Source organism: Nannospalax galili, unplaced genomic scaffold (genome assembly GCF_000622305.1).
Source record: "Nannospalax galili isolate Female #2095 unplaced genomic scaffold, S.galili_v1.0 scaffold7, whole genome shotgun sequence".
NCBI classification, from domain to species: Eukaryota; Metazoa; Chordata; class Mammalia; order Rodentia; family Spalacidae; genus Nannospalax; species Nannospalax galili.
In genome coordinates this window covers 1,166,172-1,185,963 of record NW_008359081.1, presented here as the reverse complement: position 1 = coordinate 1,185,963, position 19,792 = coordinate 1,166,172, and the positions used below count along the sequence as shown (strand labels likewise).

Here is a 19,792-nt window from a genome sequence, read left to right as displayed (position 1 = left end):
CTTTCCAGTGCTCCTTTTGCTTTGAATTCCTGGACCTTGCCCTTCAAGATCCATGTGGTCTCTGATAATAGTTGGGAGAAGCAGAAGCAAAATAGGCCAAAATTTGCATCATTCTCCATTCTACCTTATTTAGTTTCGAACACTAGCTTTCACCTGTAACAGAAGTGTGGATATGGCAGGAAAAAACTGGAAGCTCTTGTAGGTTCATGGTGCTTTGAATAGTCATTAAGTGGCGTTTCTATTTGGTTTGGCCTGAAAGTGTTACCCCTCACCCTTCAAAATGCAACATAGTAAGGTTTGGATGGTACCTCTTTCATAAATTGTGATAAAGGCCACTCAGACATAAAGACTTTCCCTGGCACATTAATTTTAGGAAATGATACTGTTAGAAGTTGAGGTTCTGGACATTGGTTCTTTTAAAGCTCCCTTGTGCTTGGGTACTTCCTGAGCCATCTCTGTGTGCCCCTGGGGCTATGTGTACCCTAGTTTGAGAAGACCTTTGTTTTAGATTATCTTTTCAGAGTATCACAAATCAATTTAATAGCAGATAATTCTATCCAGAGGAAAGTTAGGCCACAGTTAAGGAAAAGGTATTCTATCTTGTTCATTGAAAGGCTGGCTCTTGGCATTATGTGTGCAGTTAGCAAATAAAAATGCTTGTGGTAAGTTGAAAGGGCATCTCAAATTAGTTTCATCTGCAGGTAGGTTTATAGCAGGAATTTCTGAGTGGAGCAAAGGCTTCACTCACAAAACCCTTGTCATTGGTTCAAGTACGTGGAGAGGTATTTGGTGGAAATCCTTGGTGTTTAGTAAAGACCAGAAACTGGGATAACCAGAAGTCCTATAGTTTACTCCTTAACTTTAGTAACAGACACAGTTGCCATGGTTTTGCACTATGGTTGTAATTCTTGCATGTATGATTTTAAGCATGCAACCAATAATGATTTGTTTTTTTTTTTTTCTTACCCTGTTAGCAACATTTTAATGAACTGAGACTATCCACTTACAAAGTACTGTTTTCTCCATTTTATTTTATTTATTTATCTATTCATTTATTTATTTATTTTTGGTCTTTTTGAGACAGAGTCTCCCTGTAGCCCCAGCAGGCTTGGAACTCACCATGTAGACCAGGCTGGCCTTGAACTCATAGAGATTTGCCTGCCTCTGCTTCCTGAGTGCTGGGATTAACAGTGTGCACTACCATGCCTGGCTTTCCATTTTATTTTTAAAGTGCAGCTCAAGAACTTAAAATTTTGTAGTAGAGAGGACTTTTTTAACTCTAAATATTTTTTAAAGGATAATACTAACCAGACACCACCTTGATCTCAAAGGAAGAGAAAAGAATAAAGCAATAAATACAGTACTGCCACTATGGTGGTGACCTCTGTTACAGTAGATGTTGTGGGGCATGCTGGTGCACACTAATCCCAGCACTCAGGAGGCAGAGGCAGGTGGATCTCTATGAGTTCAAGGCCAGCCTGGTCTACATGGTGAGTTCCAAGCCTGCTGGGGCTATAGGGAGACCCTGTCTCAAAAAGACAAAATAGAATACAGCAGACATGAATATTATTCCACACACTTGGGTTTATGCTTCATTGTATTTTAATTAATTAAAATGAACTATTTCTCTGTTGCTGAGAGTGTAGGTCAATCAGTGGTAGACCACTTGTCTAGCATGCAGCAAGGTTTGATCCCCCTGCATTAGGAAAAGATAAACAATGACAAAAATAGTTTAAAAAAACCATATTCCTCTGAGATTCCACTTTGCATGGCAGGTGGGAAACTCAAGTCTCAGTCCTTACTGGGCTGTCTTTGCCATCCTGGAACCATGTGTCTGAAATGTCTACAAAAACAGGAGAGTGGTTTCTACAGCCTAGCTCCCAGTTTCCACCTCCCTCATCATCCAAGCCCACACAATTACTAGCAAAGAGTGAATTCATTGCACCGGTCACAGGCAAGGCACCTGAGGTCTGTGCCCAGATGTGGAGAGCAATGTCCTTGGGGGATTTGTTCCTTATCACTCTCTTAAAGCTCTGCCACTAGCCCCCGCTGCTTGTAGCTTTCACGGACGCTTGAACTTTTGCCCACTGTTTGAAGGAATCTTCTTTTCCTTATCTCCTTCTGCATAGAACTCCTACAAGGAGCTCTGGCAAAGAAGGCAAGCTGTCTACCAGCATCTTGAACTTTAGCACTTCTGCAAAGACTTTGTAGCAAGAGCCCTGGACACCCTATTGAAGAAAGGGTAAGGAAAAGATGGCTCAAAGCCCAAAGGAATAGTTCCATATATGGTCCTATTATTAATAAATGGCTAATATTGTAGAGCATTACTCTGTCTTTATGTGGATTATCAAATTTAATTCTCAAAATTTTGCTATGCTTTAAACATCAGATGATTAGAGTTTGATTAATTTTCCCAGTAAGAGAAGAGCAGAGCAGGGATTAGAATCCAGGTCTGTTGGGCTCCGAAGCTCAAGCCTGTGCTATTTTCTCTCCTGTAGGGTGCTGAGCGTTGAGTACAGTGAACTGCCAAGATAGGCTAGCTGTAGCACGAGCTCCCAGACTGCAGTGAATTCATCCATGGAATACCACTGCTTGGTGTCCTCCAAATGGTTGTCAGAGCGCATTTGCCAAGACTCAAGAACAACAGTGCTGCTTTGGGCGTAATTAATGTTTAGACAATACTGCTCAGCATGTTCAGCTGCTTCTTGAGGTCACTCCTGGAGTATGAAGGGAGCCTTGTATTGGCATAAACAGAATGCTTGTTTTCTTTGTGGTCTATCAGGAAGCCATTATCTCAGTTGTTTAGAAGTTAAACCAAACTGCTTAGGTGCTGATTCAAAAAGAGGGAGGCTATGGGCCCTGGACTAGTTTTGTACTGTTTGAAATAGAAAACTGACATATCTGAAATCCATTTCTGCTCAATATGGTTCTCAATGTAGTATTTTAATAAAGTCCTATAAGAACATCTAAAAATTCCTAGATCTGTTTTAAAATTGGATAGTGTGGCCAATAAGTAGTTCCTATTTATGAAGTCAAAAGCTGACATACTCTGTGAATCAATACATAGGCACTATAACCCTACTACCTGTCCTCCCCCCAGCCCTTCTTGCATCTGGCCATGATGGATGTTTCAAAGACAAGCAGGTTTCTTTACTCAAGTTGTTCACGTGTCTCAGAGAGACTGCAGATGTTGCAGGCATCAGAATCACCCATGAAGCTTGTAAAAAAAAAAAAAAACAGCTGTGTGGGCCCCACCATGAACCCACTGAATCAAAAGCTCAAGGACAAGAATTCAGATATCTCTCTATTTAACAAGCCTCTTTGGTGTACTCATCCATGTAGTTGATGTTTTGGTAACTTAAACTACTACAGTAGAAAATGTCTCAGGAAATATTTACAGGAGATATATAGGTATGTGTATGTCTGTAACTAGAAATTCATTACTTTCATGTGCATATATGTTGTTGAAGTATACCTGTAGATAAAAAGTGCCTATTATTTTAAATAATATTTAAGAGTTATTGAGCATCTACATGCATAAGACACCATTATTCAATAAATCTTTGTTAACAGCCTATTAGGAGGCCAGGAACTGTTCAGAAAATGAAACAGCCAGGGCTGGAGAGATGTCTCAGTGGTTAAGAGTACTAACTGCTCTTGCAGAGGACTTGGGGTTGGTTCCCAGCACCCACATGGCAGCTAACAACCATTCTTAACTCCAGTTCTAGGGGATCTGACACCCTCTTCTGGCCTCCATGGGCACTGCACAATGTGGATGCACTTCTATACACACAGGCAAAACGCTCATACACATTTGTTTATAAAATAAATAAATTTTAAAAATAAAAAAAGAAAATAAAGCAGCCACAATGGGCATGCTGGTACATATCTATAATTCTAACACTTGGGAGGCTGAGGTGGGAGCATCTCAAGGTAATGGTCAGCCTTGGCTATACAATGAGACCTGTCTCAAAAAAAGTATAGTCTGTCTAATTAAATTCAGTAGACAATGCTTGATGATTATAAGAAATATCCATTATTATTATTTACTACACTATACTTTTTGTTTTTGAGATAGGGTCTTGTTATATAACCTAGGCTATCCTCAACCTCATGATCCTCCTGCCTCAGCCTCCTAAATGCTGAGATTATACGTATGTACCACCAAACTTGGCTTATATTATATTTTTATTGTTAATTTAGAGTGTACCTACTTATTTAAATAAAAAATAACTTACTATAAAACATGCCATGTTACATGGGCAGTAACCCTGTAGATCTTGTGTGTACTGTGTCTCTCGGTTGCAGCCAATGGCAGCATCTAGTTATTGACTAGTACAATCTAGGTTTGTGTAAGTACATGTTACAATGTTTACACAGTCATGAAATCAACTAACAATTCACTTCCCATAATTTTCCCCTTTCATTAAATGACACATGACTATCATTGACATAATAATTGTGTATATTTACCAGGCACAATGTGATATTTCAATGTATATGGACATTATAGAAAGATTCAATCAGGATAATTATACAATAATTATATACATATGATATGTATCCATCACCTTACCAAGTTATCTTTTTTTATGTGAAGTGGTTCAGAATCTATTTTAGCAATTTTATAGATTACCATGTCTTATCATTAACTGGTCACCATAGAGTACATTTGATCACTAAAATTTATTCCTCCAGTCTAACTGAAGCTTTGTATCCTTCGATCAAGAGCACAAAACTCAAAGGAATATTTCCATAAATGACCTCCTTTTTCCTTTGAAGGCAGAGCAAGCAATTTGCCAATGACTTGGATGTTAGTTGTGTGAAGGAGCCAGAAAGGGAGTTTTCTGGGGATGCTGAGGGTGGCTGTTGGCTCCGCTTACTCTGTGACCAAATTTGTTTCTGGATGTAGAACAAGATTTAGTTCCAGAAGAATGAGATTGATTTTGTCTGTAAATCATACCTTTTACCCTTAAGATTATATTGATTATGTGTACATAATACTTCAAAGGGAAACTATGTTATTGCAAGGAGCAGTGAGGGCAGCTCTGACTGGCTACAAGGACTGTACTCACAGTGACATTTCATCCTGGCATACAGGACACACTAGGAAAAGCTGCCTTAGCCAACCAAAAACTAGTCGAGTAAGTAATATTTTTGTTTAGTTCATTTCAAAGCACTTAGTTTTTAAAAGTTTGTGTCTATGAGTATTTTGTCTACATGTAAGAGTACCATGTGCGTGCAATGCCCACAGAAGCCGGAAGAGGATGCCAGATCCCCTGGAACTGGAGTTATGGATGGTCGTTAGCCACCATGTGGGTGTTGGGAATTGAACCCACAGTGCTCTTAACTGCTGAGCTATCTCTGTACTCCCTGAAAGCATTTTTATGTAAATACTAAAAAAAAAAAAACCACCCAACTTTCAAAAGCTTGGGGTAAAAGAAATTACTATTCCCATTTGAAGTTTCTAGAACCTGAATCTAGAAAGGACCCAGAGGTTATGGGAAGGTTGAACTGTCAGACCAGATCTTCCATTGTATGACTTTCTCCTCTTGATTGCATAGCCTAATGTGTAATATGTAGTCACTGGATCTTGGTCTAGTGAATAGGTGTGTGTGTGTGTGTGTGTGTGTGTGTGTGTGTGTGTGTGTGTGTGTGTCCCAACTAGGTTACCAAGTACAATGATTTAGTGAAAGAGCTAGAATTGCTCAATCTTTCTATTATCCAGGCCTCTTGGCTCCTCTCTTTTCTTTGTTCAACTGGTCATTTCATTTCTGAATAGTAGTTTTCATTGAAGCGTGGGCTAGGGAAATAAAAAGATGGGAAAGTTACTTTAGGTAGTGTGCAGAATAATTTTAATAAAAGCCTCAGTGGAGAATGCAGTTGTAATTAGCAGTAAAATGCAATTGTGAATACTTGGTGGATTTAAGTTTGCTTCAAGTTCCTCATCCTTTGTTTCTGTGAAAAACTGCATTCAATTTCGCCAAGCACCTGGGGAGGCTCTGCTCCTTTTTCTTGCTGAAGAAACCAAGTCTTCCCCAGGGTGGCTGGTTATAGTATTTAATACTCTTGACTGTTTCAGTTTGCAGTGATGACCTTACTCACAAATTCAAAGGGTTTACTGTGATGAACGAAGCAGAGAGATATGAAGCCCTCAGACATTGTCGCTATGTGGATGAAGTCATCAGAGATGCACCATGGACTCTCACTCCAGAGTTTCTGGAAAAACACAAGGTATTTCACATTCTCTCACATTCTCTCAGTAGCAGGATTAGGGGAGTCTGGCTGTGCAGCTGATACTCTGGAAGACCCAAAGAATTCCTATTTCTGGAAGAGGTAACTTCAGGAACTGTCATGTGATGATGTAGTACCTCTCTTCTGCCTAAGACTGAAGATTGATGTCTTTTCATCTCTTGATTATAGGTACTAGAGCTGGACCAGCCAGGTCCCAGTGCTGCCTCTCTCTTCCCTTAACTGTAGAATCATGAGCAAGATGTTTAACTACGCTGTCATCAATTACTTCATCTATAAAATTGGATGGTACTGGTGTCCTCATGGGGCCATTTTGAAGAGCTCATGAAATAATCTAAGTAAAGCACTTGGAAAATTGTCTGGCCCATAGCAAGAGCTCCAAGAATACCATTATCCCTGCTACTACCAGCATCATTCTTGGTGCTCACAGACTCAGACATCCTTTTGCATGCAACAGATGAGCACACATCTTATCTGGGAGGTCAGGGGCAAGCCTGCAAGGGAAGAACTTTATATCTATGATTTTGTGACTCTAAGATTCCTACTGACATAAGATTTTTATTAGTTGAAAACATGAGAAATTCTTTTGATCTGCATCAAATTATGTGCTTTGTATCTCGCTACCAGTCCCACATTAGGAGCTATTCTTTCTTTTTATAAGCAGTACAAAAAAATAAGATTAAGCTGTTCTAAGAATTTTCTTTTCTATTTTTAAATTCGCAATGCAGAAGAGAATAGAGAACACTGATAAATGTGCATGGGTAATAGCAGAGGAGACAATTTCCTGGTGAGAAAGAAAAGAAAAGAAAAACTACAATATGATTTACTTCCAGTAATCATACTTTTTTTTACTTCCAGTAATCATACTTTTCTTTAACTTAGCTTCTATTGTATATTCAACATGTGACAGGCATTTTAGAGGCCACTGATAATGACAATGTTGGCTGTCATTTATTATTCACCATGTGCCCAGCACTGTGCTAAGGACTTTACTATTATATAAAATGAGTTCAATATTGTGGCTACCCTGCATTGTTATTATTATGTATGCATTGAAGAGGGGGAACTAAGTTTGAGTACCGAGAATAGAATTAATAACACAATAATAAAACGTGTATTGAGTACTCATCACATACCAGTTACTATTTTTAAGCACTGTAACATATTATTTAATCCAGTGAGTCCTGAGTGAGTTTGCCCCACCCCCAAAAGTCAATGTCTGCAAAATTTTTGATTGTCATAGCTAGGAGGTGCCACTGACATCTAGTGGGTGAAGGTATAGGATGCTGCTTAGTATATTTCAATGTACAGGCCAGGCCCCACTGATACACACCAAAAACTTATCTAGCCCCTAATGTCACTGGTACAGAGGTTGAGAAATCCTGATTAAATCCATCCTACCAGCTTATGAGTCTTACAACTAGTAATTGGTGGGATAAGAATCTGACAAATTAAACTACTCATCTAAACCGCCTCTCAACTAGCTAATCCAGAGGCTCATTGTAAAAGGCTTTAAAAGTTGTGCGGGAAGTATTTACTTGATATAGTAGGAAGCAGGGATGAAGATTAGCAGGCATAAAGAAGATCAGAAGAAAACTGTTTAAGAAGGTATATTAGTTCCTTGTCTCATTCCTGTGACAAAATACCCATCAGAAGCAATTTAAGGAAGGAAGGGTTTATTTCGTAAGTTCTAGGTGACACAGTTCATCATGGTGTTGAGTGTACGGCAACAGAAACAAGAGGCAACTGCCACACTGCAACCACATTCAAGAAGCAGAGAGCAATGAATGCTGCTACTCAGCTCCCTTTTTATTAGGTCCAGGACCCCAGCATATTAAATGGTGCCGTCCACATTCAGGGTGGGTCTCTCCACCTTAGTTCATCTAAATCTTTCCCAGGCATGCCTAGAGATTTGTTTCCATGGTGACTGTAAATCCCATCAAGTTGACAATGAAGATTAACCATCACACGACAACCTACCTGCCAGCAGGATGGCTTAGAGAGGAGGGTACCTACAGTGAGGAAGTCCAGATGAGAGTTGGTATCAGTAATCTAGATGATAGGGCCCTGGATTTCATATAGTGACAATGGAGAGACACTGATGAGCACATGTATACACACACACACACACACACACACACACACACACACACCAATGGAACCTGTGGCCTATGTGATATGAAGAGTGAAGAAAGTAGGGAAAGAAGATCAAGTCCCAAGGTTCTGGTCCAGGTAAACTGAGAAAATGGAAGTGCCTTTAGAAACAGACACAAGTTTTCAGGAAGAAAAACTAAATTCAGGGCAGGCTGAATTCAAAGTATCAGCAAGAAGCAATAGAAGAGAAGGGGGCACAATGGGAGGTAAAAAAAAAAAAGCCTGGCCTCATTTTCTGGATGCCACCCCTATTTCCAAACCACTCACAATCTGTCCAGCTTTGGGAGGATCTAGCAAGTCACCTACTTCCAGCATTTGAGATCCTAATTGAACTAGTACTATGTGCTCATTCACCTCACAAGAGTGTGTGGATCAAACAAGAACAGATACAAATTCATTTCTATAATATACAATATAACCTAAGTATAAGGGCCAATTGCCATGGGACAAAGAATGAAGTTTGGGGTTCCTTATCATAGCAGGAGTAATTAAAATCTGAGACATAAATGAATTCTCTGAAGGAAAATGTTCAGAAGCAGAATAATGGATGGCCAAGTCAAACAACTGTCTAAGATACAAAAAGAAAGAGATAAGAAAGGAACAGGAACCAAATATTCATCTCCAGCTTCCATGATCTCATGGAAATGGAGGCAGTTGGAAATCTCTTTCAGTCAAGGATTCAGACCCATGCTATAAATGTACCATATGACTACTGTTGTGTGAACTTTTCCCGGGGACAGGTAACAACTGTTGCTCACCTGAGATAAAGCACCTATGATAAACTAAAGTATGATTCCACCAAAGTCCAACTTGGGAAACCAGTGGATTTATCGGGCTTACGTACAAGAGTGTGGGTGACCCCAAAGCAAATGTATCGCCAGAAAGTCTCATCCCAGTATGCATGATGACTTCCTCATAGCTATATAGAGTTCCCCTTCAGTTAACCAGAGTCTATATAGGCTGTCAGCTCCAGAGACCACAAGGCCACGTTGCAGCCTAGGCAGAACAGCTGGGAGAGAGCTACAGAAATGGGCTGCTGGAATCTCAGGTGATGGTCTAATGACCCTCCCCATAGCTTTCTATGAGAAGATCAACAGGCTAGATTTTGAAGGTCTTTTGCAAATAGTCACATTGTCTCTGATGAAGATGGTAATTAATGGCTGTTATACCAGGAGGACAGCATTCTACAACTGCTTTAAAAGGCACTGTGGTGAAGGGAGTCACCAGTCCCTTTCAAATATACAGACCTGCCCTTCCATGCCAGTGGTAAGTGACATTACCACTTTTCTCTCTCTTCAACAGATTGACTTTGTGGCTCATGATGACATTCCATATTCTTCTGCTGGTTCTGATGATGTTTATAAGCATATAAAGGAAGCAGGTAAGGCATCTCCCTATCCACCACAACACACAATCAGGTATAAGAAGAGATAGCTTGCTCTAGCCTGCAACATGTATATGCAGAGCCCTGGAATTTCCAGTACCCCCTCCCCAAGTAGCCAGGTCTATACCACACTCTTAGCAAGGGCTCCCATAGGAATCAAAAGAATTGAGTAAGAATTGAAGCCTGACACTGTTCGGTCCCAACCTTGCTTGTAAGGAGTTCAAGGAAAAGAAATCTCAAGCATGTCAGATTTGGCAAGCTACAGAGAAACTGAGGAAGAGGAACATGGTGCAGAGAGAGAAGGGGAAGAAACTGGTTGATGTATGAGTTACATCATGATGGCTTACAGCCCAGGTGATTGAAACATTTTAAGGTCTGAACTGTAAACCAGCTGCTCCTTCCATAAAATGGCAACAGAGATCTAGACACTAGATTAAGATTCAGCTAAGACACCCCAAGGTTAACTGAATCAATGTTCAAGAGTTCCTCAGCTACCTTGGTAGCATTTGGTATTAGTCTCTTTTCTAGGTGAGTGGCTTCTAGTAAGCTAAGAGTAATTTGCTCATCTGATTTCAGGGGAATAAAATGCAACATTCCAGTTGTCTAGTGGAAGAACAAGTCTAACATTTTTCTAATTCTACCAGTTCAACATTCTTAGTATCTCATAACGAAATGACTCACAAGGTAGTAATTTGAAAAAAAAAAAAAAGACTTGATTTTGCTCATGAATTTTGTCAGACAGGTTCTTTTTTAAAAATTTTATTTATTATTTTTATTTTATGTGTATGTGTGTATTGCCTGCATGTAGGTAAGTGTACCCGTGTCTTGGAATGCCCACAGAGGTCAGAAGAAGCTGTCAGATCCCCTGGGACTGGACTTACGGACAGTTGTTAGCTGCCATGTGGGTGCTGGGATTCGAACCCGAGTCTTCTGCAAGAACAATCAGTGTTCTTAACCACTGAGCCATCTCTCCAGCCCCCCGGACAGGTTCTTAATAGGGGCTTGACTGGGTACTTCTTTTTTATGTAGTACTGGGGATTGAACCTAGAGTCTCCCACATGTTGGGGGCTTCTTTCATGACTTTTTCAAATTGCTATTGCTAGATGCTGACAGGGGCTACAGTCATCTGACAGCTCGACTGGGTTGGGACTCTCATTGTGCACTTAGTGTCTAATCTTGGATGTTGGCTGTAAGCAAGGAGTTCAGTTGTACTCCTCACTGGGCACATACACATGGTCTCCATGTTGTTTGGGCTTCTCACAGCATGTTCTGGGAGCAACTATGTGTAGAGCAAGCAACTTTAACAGATGCCACAAGGTTTTCTATGGCCTAACCTTGAATGTCATACACCATCATTTATGTGACATTCCTTTTAGTATATATAAGTCACTGAGACCAATTCAAACTCAAGAGAAAGGGAGTTATGGGCCTGTTTATTGGTTTAACTTTGTGTGTCTTTTAAAATTATTTTGATTTATTTATTTTTATTTTGTGTGGATGAGTGTTTTGCCTGCATGTATGTAAGTACACATATGTCATGCAATGCCTGCAAAAGCCAGATGAGGGTGTTGGATTCCCCGGAACTGGAGTTTCAGATGGTTGTTAGCTGCCATGTGGGTGCTAGGAACCAAACCCAAGCCCTCTGCAGGAGCAGCCAGTGCTCCTAACTGCTGAGCCATTGCTCTAGCCTGTGTGTGTCTATATATATGATATTTTAAATTTCTTTGAGAATTTCATACATGCGTACAATGTATCTTGATCATATCCAACCCAAATCCATCCCTTACTCTCCCAGGGCCCCCTAATACTTCCCCTCCCCACCTTCAGGTCTTCTTTTTAAAAACATATTACCCAGTGAGTCTAATTAGCACTGCCCATGAGGCCATCTACTGAAACATGGACAACTTACTAGTGTGGCCCTCTTTAATCCACTACAATTCCCTTTCCAAAATGAATGGTCAGGTAGTACTTTCTTTGCCCTGGAAGCATAGACCTGAGACTAAGAGTGTGTGACTTCATATGCACAGGGATTCTTCCTTATGATCCATTAATTTGCTCCACTGAGTTCTCACCAGGAGGGAGAGTCACTGTAAAGATCTACTTGGGACCTACATAGAGAAGACTATAGAGTGGTCATTGTGAGAGAAAGCTTCTCAGAAATGGCTTGAGCACCCATATGTGGCTTTTATTTTAGTCGTAGTTTATTTTGAAAATCAAAAATCACTTTAAGTGAAGCCAGAGATATTATAAGCATAAATTAAGCTTTAAAAATTCTGCTCTGTGTCAGAACTGCATGTCAAAGTCCTCTAGCAAAGCTGGATGGAAAGATGGAGCTGAGATGAAATAGACTGTAAAGGTCCCCATTACTCATCATCATTCTAACAGTGCCTACTACTGTTGAAAGTTTCTTTATTAACATGTGCTTTGCTGCTTCTTAAAATAGCTCCATAACCAAACACTGCAATTCTGAAAAGCACGATAAAAAAGGTTCTCTGATCATGCTCATTACTGAATATTTTTAGCAGAGCAATAATTAGGATTTGGAGGAAGCTGGGTGCCTCATTATGTCAGAAGAGGGCTTGGCTTCTTTCAGAGACTTACCTCTCAACCAGCCAAAGCAAATCTCCCCAACCAGGAATCTGCTTTCAGTTTCTCAGCCATAGAGACCTCACTCTGACTTCAAAGACAGGGCAAGCCCATGTCACCAATATCTAAAGTAGCTTGCTAAAACAAATTAGTAGTGAAATAATCTTCACGTTTCAGCAGGTCTGATGAAAGGTGGGATGGATTTCTCATCAGAAAGTTTCCAACTGCTCCAGCTAAGGTGAGGATGCTGTCCCAGACCCCCTGGCTTGGAGTTATACAGGGATCTACTAACTACCAAAGGCCTGCACCCATCCTGGGGCCAGTTGGAGTGCTATTTATATCTATATAGTTAGATGTTCTCATTTCTGCCTTCTGTTTGGTTTTCTGTGTTTGATTCCACCCACCTAGAAGATGATGAAAGAAGTTTTAGATCTACTGACCTACCCCAACTCTGTCCTCTGAGCCTTGGACCAGTACAAGAAATCAGATGTTCTGTCTTTAAGATCAGCAGCGCCACCCTGCTGCTGATGCTGTAAATGTACAGATGACATTTTTAAAAAAGATTTTTAAAAATTTTATTTATTTTTATTTTATGTGTATGTGTGTATTGCATGCATGTAGATAAGTGCACCTGTGTTGTGCAATGCCTGTGGAGGTCAGAAGAGGCCGTCGGATCCCCTGCGACTGGAATTACGGACAGTTGTTAGCTGCCATGTGGGTGCTGGGATTTGAACCCAGGTCTTCGGCAAGAACAACCAGTGTTCTTAACCGCTGAGCCATCTCTCCAGCCCCTAGATGACATTTTTTTAAGGTTCCAAAGGGACACCAGTTTTGGCTGCAAGACTGAGAAAATCAGAGAGAACTGGATTTGAAAGAGTGCTTAGCAATCAATATTTATCTTGTCATTTATTCAGCAAATATTCTTAGAGTGCCTGCCTGCCACCTGGTGCTGAGACTATAGAAGAAAACAAGGAGGGTATGGTCCCTTCTTCCATCTAGCTCATAAGCAGGAAAGACTAATGAAGGTGTTCTATAAACACCTTGCAATATTTGAAGGAAAAGAATAGTCGTCCATAGGAGGGATTAATAAACAGAAAGACCTGCTTTGGGATTCAGACTCAGTTTTCTTGAGGAAGTGCCACTAAACCTGAAACTCAGTGGGTAACTAATAGTAGTAGAGACTGTGACAGAGAGGAAGGAGGAGAGGCAATACTTTTTTTTATGTGTATGAATGTACTGCCCTGTGAGTGTGTAAGTGCACCCCTGTCGTGCAGTGCCTGCAGAGGTCAGAAGAAGGTGTTGGATCCCCTGGAACTAGAGTTATGGATGGTTGTTAGCCGCCAGGTGGGTGCTGGAAATTGAACCCAAGTCCTCTGCAAGAGCAGTCAGTGCTTTTAACCACTCAGCCATCTCTCCAGCACCAAGAAAGGCAATACTTTTAGGACACTGAAGAAGCCTGCTATGGCTGGGTACAGGCCCAGCTTCATAGATTGCAAGAAGAACAAACCCTGTCCTTGTACAGCACAAGAGCCTTGGCCGAAGTAGTGAAGAGGAGAGGCTCTGAGATGAGACCGAGACTGGAAAGAAGTACAGGAAGAGGATAATGCAAGCTGTGGCAGAACCAAGTTAAGGGCTTCTCTCTAAATATAGAGGACAGAAGAAAGCCAATGAAGAGGACCAAGCAGGCATGTGACTTGCATTTAAAAGGATGACTCTATAGATTTTGCTATATGTGTTGAAGTGGACAAATATGACATCACTGGGGGCTAGAGAGATGGCTCAGCAGTTAAGAGCACGTACTCCTCTTGCAGATGACCCGAGGTCCATTCCTAGGACCCATGTCTGGCAGCTCACACCCACTTATAACTGCAGTTCCAGAGGGTTCCGATGCTTCTGGTCTCTATGGGTACCTTTACTCACATGTACATACCCACACACATACACATAGTTAAAAATAAAATCTTTTAAAAAAATCATATCACTAGGGTGGTGATGTAACCCAGTGGTACTATAGTTTCTTAGGATACTCGAGGGCTTGATTGGACCATTGGATTTCTAGCATCACACACAGACACAGATTAATACAGATACACACACACACACACACACACAAAATGACATCATTAGAGACTAGTTATGAGGTTCTTGATGTAATTTTTGAATAAGATGGCATTGGATTTGTTGAAGACAGAGAATGGAGAAAAATGGTTGAATTAGGGAAACATTTGAAGAATAGGTTGGTGATTGGATGTCAATTGGATATGGGAAGTTAGGGATTAGGAAATGACCCAAATGAGTCCCAGGACACTTTGTCTAACTACTCTGTTTCACAGTTGAGGGGAACTAAGGTTAAGTAGATTACCTTCAGAAGTTTAAGTGACCTGCTGAAAACTGAGACCCCAGTGCCTTAGTCCCTAGGCTTTATCATGCTGGTGATACACAATGTCTCTAAGTGTTTGGAATAATATCAGGTAGAAAGATCTGTTGCCAACACATGATTTCAGTTGACAGCAGCATTTTGAGCATGAATCCAGTTCTTACTGTGTTGATGTTTATGACTTCTTTGTAGCTTTTATTGGCTGGTACACTCAAATATGTCTTTGAAGACTTTAAGGGAGTCTAATAGAGCTATTAGAACTTGGCATTCCTGTGCTTGTTTATTTTTATTCTTTCTCATGTATTCCAGATAAAAGGACCTTTAAAACTACATGCAGAATAGACTGTTTTTAGGGAGATAAAAGCATCTAGCACCCTACTCATATGTCCTTGGATCAGAGATAACAAAAATAGTATTTTTCCTCTCCTTTTCCTGCGGGGAAAATGTGACGCAGAATTCCATGGGAAGAAGAGTTGCTGTAATCTGTAATTCATTGACTCAGTTGTTAATATTTATTCACTTACTAATTCAATTTTCATTTACTGAGCACCTTCCATAGACACACATCTGGGCCCTGGAGACACAAAGACAAACAAGGACTAATTTGCATTCAAAATGTTCATTTCTCTACAGAGATGGGTATCAATATTTTTTGTTGTTGTTGTTGTTGGCCAAGGATATCCTTATGTCTAAAATGTGGATTCTCTTGGCTGGGTCATGAAAGACTTCACAGAGGCATAACCTTGAATCTGGACCATGAGGAGAAGGAGGAACTCTGTAGCTGATAGGGGCAGGAAATGGGTATCTAGGGTAGAAAAGAAGAACTGAGCATGAGTAAATGTCAGCAGCTTCGTGAGTGTGTGGTGCCTCCTGGGGCCAGGGCTGGGATGATGAACACACAGCGTTATGGAAGGGGAAGAGTCAGCTGGGGCCAGATAAGAAAGCCTACCTGGCCTACCCAAAAGCTCCAATTCTGTTGTACAAAGAAGGGTCACTAAAGGAAATGGGCTGACTGAGGTAATCTTAGTTTTATCTTTTTGTTTTTACTTGAACAGGCATGTTTGTTCCAACACAGAGAACAGAAGGCATCTCAACATCAGACATCATTACCAGAATTGTCCGTGACTATGATGTTTATGCCCGACGCAACCTGCAGAGAGGGTACACAGCCAAGGAACTGAATGTCAGCTTTATAAATGTAAGTGTGCCACCTCATGTCCTCTGAGGGCCCACCACATACACGACTGCTGTTTACTGAGGGCTTACTGTGTGCCATGTGGTGTTGTTAATGCTTTGCATTTATTGTCTTGTTTAATCCACATAAAAACCCAAGGGTGTATTTTTTGTTTTTAAGATAGAATCTCCCTATATTGATCAGACTGGCCTCAAACTTATGACCCTCCCACTTCAGACTCCTGAGTTGATGGGATTATGGGCATATACCAGCACATCTGGCTCTATAATGTCATTTTGCCCCCATTTACAGATAAGAAAACCAGTGTCCAAAGAGGTAGAGATGTAAATCAACCAAGGATCATAGGTAGCAAGTTTCACGTGTTATAATGGAGCTTCCTCACTTCCCACCTCTCCCCCCAAACTCCTCCTTTAGTTTTCAGATGTGGCAAAGGCTTTCTGGGACATCTGCCCCTTGGGAAAGGTAAGTGTTGTCTTCTTCTCAAAGGAAAGGAAGGAAGGTGGAGGCAGTGAGATGCTAAGCCCAGAGAACATGCTTTCTTGTTTTAACGTTTTACAATTTTCATTTTATTAAGGCCTTACAGATGCTCATTAGAAACCTTAACAGCTGGGTTTTTTTTATTGTCCAGAGAAATTACAGCTGCTTAAATAAAGCCCGAAGTCTTGGCTTCCTTTTGTATTTCTACCTTATTGTTCCCACAGAGCTGCTGTTAGTTTAATAATAGAGTACTGTTAAAACAATCTTTAAAACAAGCAAAACAAGCTGTTACAAGGCAAAGAGGTTAGCCGGATGGCTAGAAGTGATGTTAGTGAGTCTGGACAACCAGGGTTACCAGGCTTCCAAGGATCCCACAACTTTGATTCAAACAGATGCTCTCTAAGCGTCAGGAATTCCAGCGTCTTTTCTTGCCCCCAAATAGATACTATATTTTCAGAGGGTGATTTGTCTGCAAAATTCAGCATTTATAGTTGTGGGCAGCCCTAATTATCTAGCATCTTACACAACTGATCATTGGTACCTTCAAAGTAGGAGGGGCTCATTAGCTATAAGGGAGTGATTATTGACTCTCCTCATGAAGCAGGGAGTGTTGGAATTCAGACCTCTCTAGTTTCTTACAAGTCTAGCAACAAAATGGAAAATGTCGGGTTCGAGTGGTACCCAAACAAGTGACTGAGAAGAATTCAGTCAACGTGATGATTTGGTATCTTATAGAGAATAAAGCCCTGGTTATTTCAATAAATTAAACTGTCTGTTCTTTTAAATTGAATTCAGTCAACCATCCAAGCATAGCAAGCCATTTCCAAAAGTTATTGCTCACTCTTTAAACGGTCTTTAGATAAGCCACTTAGCTCAGGGAACCGTGAGGACAGTGGGGATGTGCTCACTGCCTTTTTGTGACAACAAACCTGGCCGCAACTCAGAGAGGAAATTGAATGTGTTGGATGGGCGTGTAAATGAATCACAGAAACTTGGAAGTGTCAGGGACCTGATGGGGCTAGTCATCCAGTCCATGTCCCTCGACTTTGATTAAGGAAAACAGGGCCCAGAGAATGGACCTGGCCAAGGAACGGTGAGGGAGAGGTGGAGGTGGTGCCACCCTCTGAATCTCAAGACTCCCAGCCCTGTGCTCACTCTACTGTTGTGTGCTGTCACTGAGCGGTAAACATAACAGCCATTTCCAGTGCAGAACGAACCGTGGAAGACCGCAATGTAAAGATGAGAGTTAACACTTGTCAGATGACCATCTAAGTCTTTTACTTGCATTATCTCATTTAATGCTTGTGGTAAGCCTACAAGGGTGGGTGTAATAACACTATCCAACACATAGGTGAGTAAACAGGCTCAGAAAGGTTTAACAACTCACCTCAGACCACACAGTAAATAGCAGAAGACACAGTGCCTTCCTGTAGCACATATGTGTGTACATATATCAGAGTGGCAGTGCACACAGCTCATACCCCACCCTGAGGTTGCAACAGCATTTTGAAAGGTCTAAATCAGGGAATTCTGACCAAGTTTTACCATATTCAAGGTGTTTCACAAAATTCTGAAGTACAAAATGAACTTGAGTTCCACATGGTAAAGAAGAATAGTACATCCTATCCCTTTTAGAGAGAATCTGTCATGATTTCACAAAGGAAGACATTTTGTGTAAAATTATTTTCATCATTTTGATAGCATGTTCATGAGGTAATGTGGATAAGTATCTATGCCAGTCCATACCAACAACACAGCCAACCTATGTGGGGCAAATGCCAGGCTTTGAGCCAGACATTTTCATGTATGACTTTACCTGATTATCACAGCAACCATGTGAGGAAGAGATGATTATCATCCCTATTTTATAAATGAGGAATCTGAGGTTTAGAGTGACTAGTGACTTGCCCAACACAAAATGGCATCCAGAACCATGGGTAGATAGCATCGTTGTGTAAAGTTTTTAAGAACAAAATCCAGAGAGACAATCAAAACAAAAGCTTTCTTTATGTCCAAGGAAATCAGTGCAGTTTAACTAACTTAATGGAAAATATTGCAATGAAAATTTTAGCATGAAGCATGGGTTCTAAGCCTAGTCAGTGGCCCAGCTAACATAAACAATATTGGTTTTAACACTGTCCCAGTAAGACAGAATTTTCAGGGTGCCTCTGAGCGGCCATTCTTTACATGATGCATCCTTTTGTCCAAGTCCAGAAGAATTGAGTGGAGATATTTGCTCAATAAAGAGAAGTTCTGTATTTTTTATTGTTTTCTCATATGAGTTCAACTTGTAGACATTTAACAGACTGAACATAGTACAACCACTTGTCCTTCCCTTTATGTATTCAAAGAGATTAGTGTACAAGAAATGTCCCCTCCTGTCAATATAGCCCTCTGGACATGGTGACATCCTGACTCTAGGCTAGAAGCAAGGCAAAGCTGACATAAAATATAACCATTATTTGTGAATAAGTGATGTCTCTGATATCCCCTTGGATCAATCAATTTCTTTCTCATGTAAATTTTAACCAGGAGAAGAAGTATCGGTTCCAGAACCAGGTGGACAAGATGAAAGAAAAGGTCAAGAACGTGGAGGAAAGATCAAAGGAATTTGTTAATAGAGTAGAAGAAAAGAGTCATGACCTAATTCAAAAGTGGGAAGAGAAGTCAAGGGAATTCATTGGCAACTTCCTGGAACTGTTTGGACCGGATGGTGCATGGGTATGTAATGGCGTTACATTGGCATTGCGATGATAGGGGTCTTCAGTTTATCCTCCTTTACATGGAGCCACTCAAGGATGTTCCTTATCTCAGTCTACTATGTGGCCTCTGCTTGGGATCATCCCACGTGACTTTAAGTCCATATCGTTATTCAGTTGTTGTTTATCCCTCAGCATACTACCCAATACGGTAAGGCCTGCTCTGTTTCTGCTCCTTGTTGAAAACTGGAAGCCATTTACTTGCCACTGAATGCTTATTATCACAGAAACTGGTTTCATAGCTCATCTCAGTCTTCCATTTAGAGGTGATGCAAAGCTTAGGATTAGGGTAAAATGGGTCAGGACAGCCTGGAGTCCATGTTGGAAATCAAGGCCAGTGTGCTCTTAGATCAACTATAGGCATTTGTGTTTGGGGGAGGTAATGCCTTAATTTTTCCTGCAGAGATATGAACAAACATCTACTCACCCTAGATAGGGCACCAACGATACACCAAAGTCATGATTCTACTCATGTCTAGCTTAGTGAAACAATGATTAGGCTCACATACAGGAGCATGAGTGAAGGGTTACTTACAGATGCATGCATAACCCCAAACAAGTAAATCAGGAAAAGTCCCACCTCAGAATGGATGACAACTTCCCTATAG

The 19,792-nt window shown here is 40.8% G+C and overlaps 1 protein-coding gene across 3 annotated transcripts in view; it reads left to right on the top strand.

Moving 5' to 3' along the window:
- Nucleotides 1-19,792, top strand: part of Pcyt1b (phosphate cytidylyltransferase 1, choline, beta) — a 103,095-nt gene that overhangs the window by 65,177 nt on the left and 18,126 nt on the right. For all 3 annotated transcript variants that reach the window (XM_008822722.2, XM_008822723.3, XM_008822721.1), the window contains 4 exons: nt 6,083-6,234; nt 9,709-9,787; nt 15,809-15,951; nt 18,958-19,146. In XM_008822722.2, coding sequence (XP_008820944.1) covers nt 6,083-6,234; nt 9,709-9,787; nt 15,809-15,951; nt 18,958-19,146 — 563 coding nt within the window. The remainder of the gene's footprint in view (nt 1-6,082; nt 6,235-9,708; nt 9,788-15,808; nt 15,952-18,957; nt 19,147-19,792) is intronic.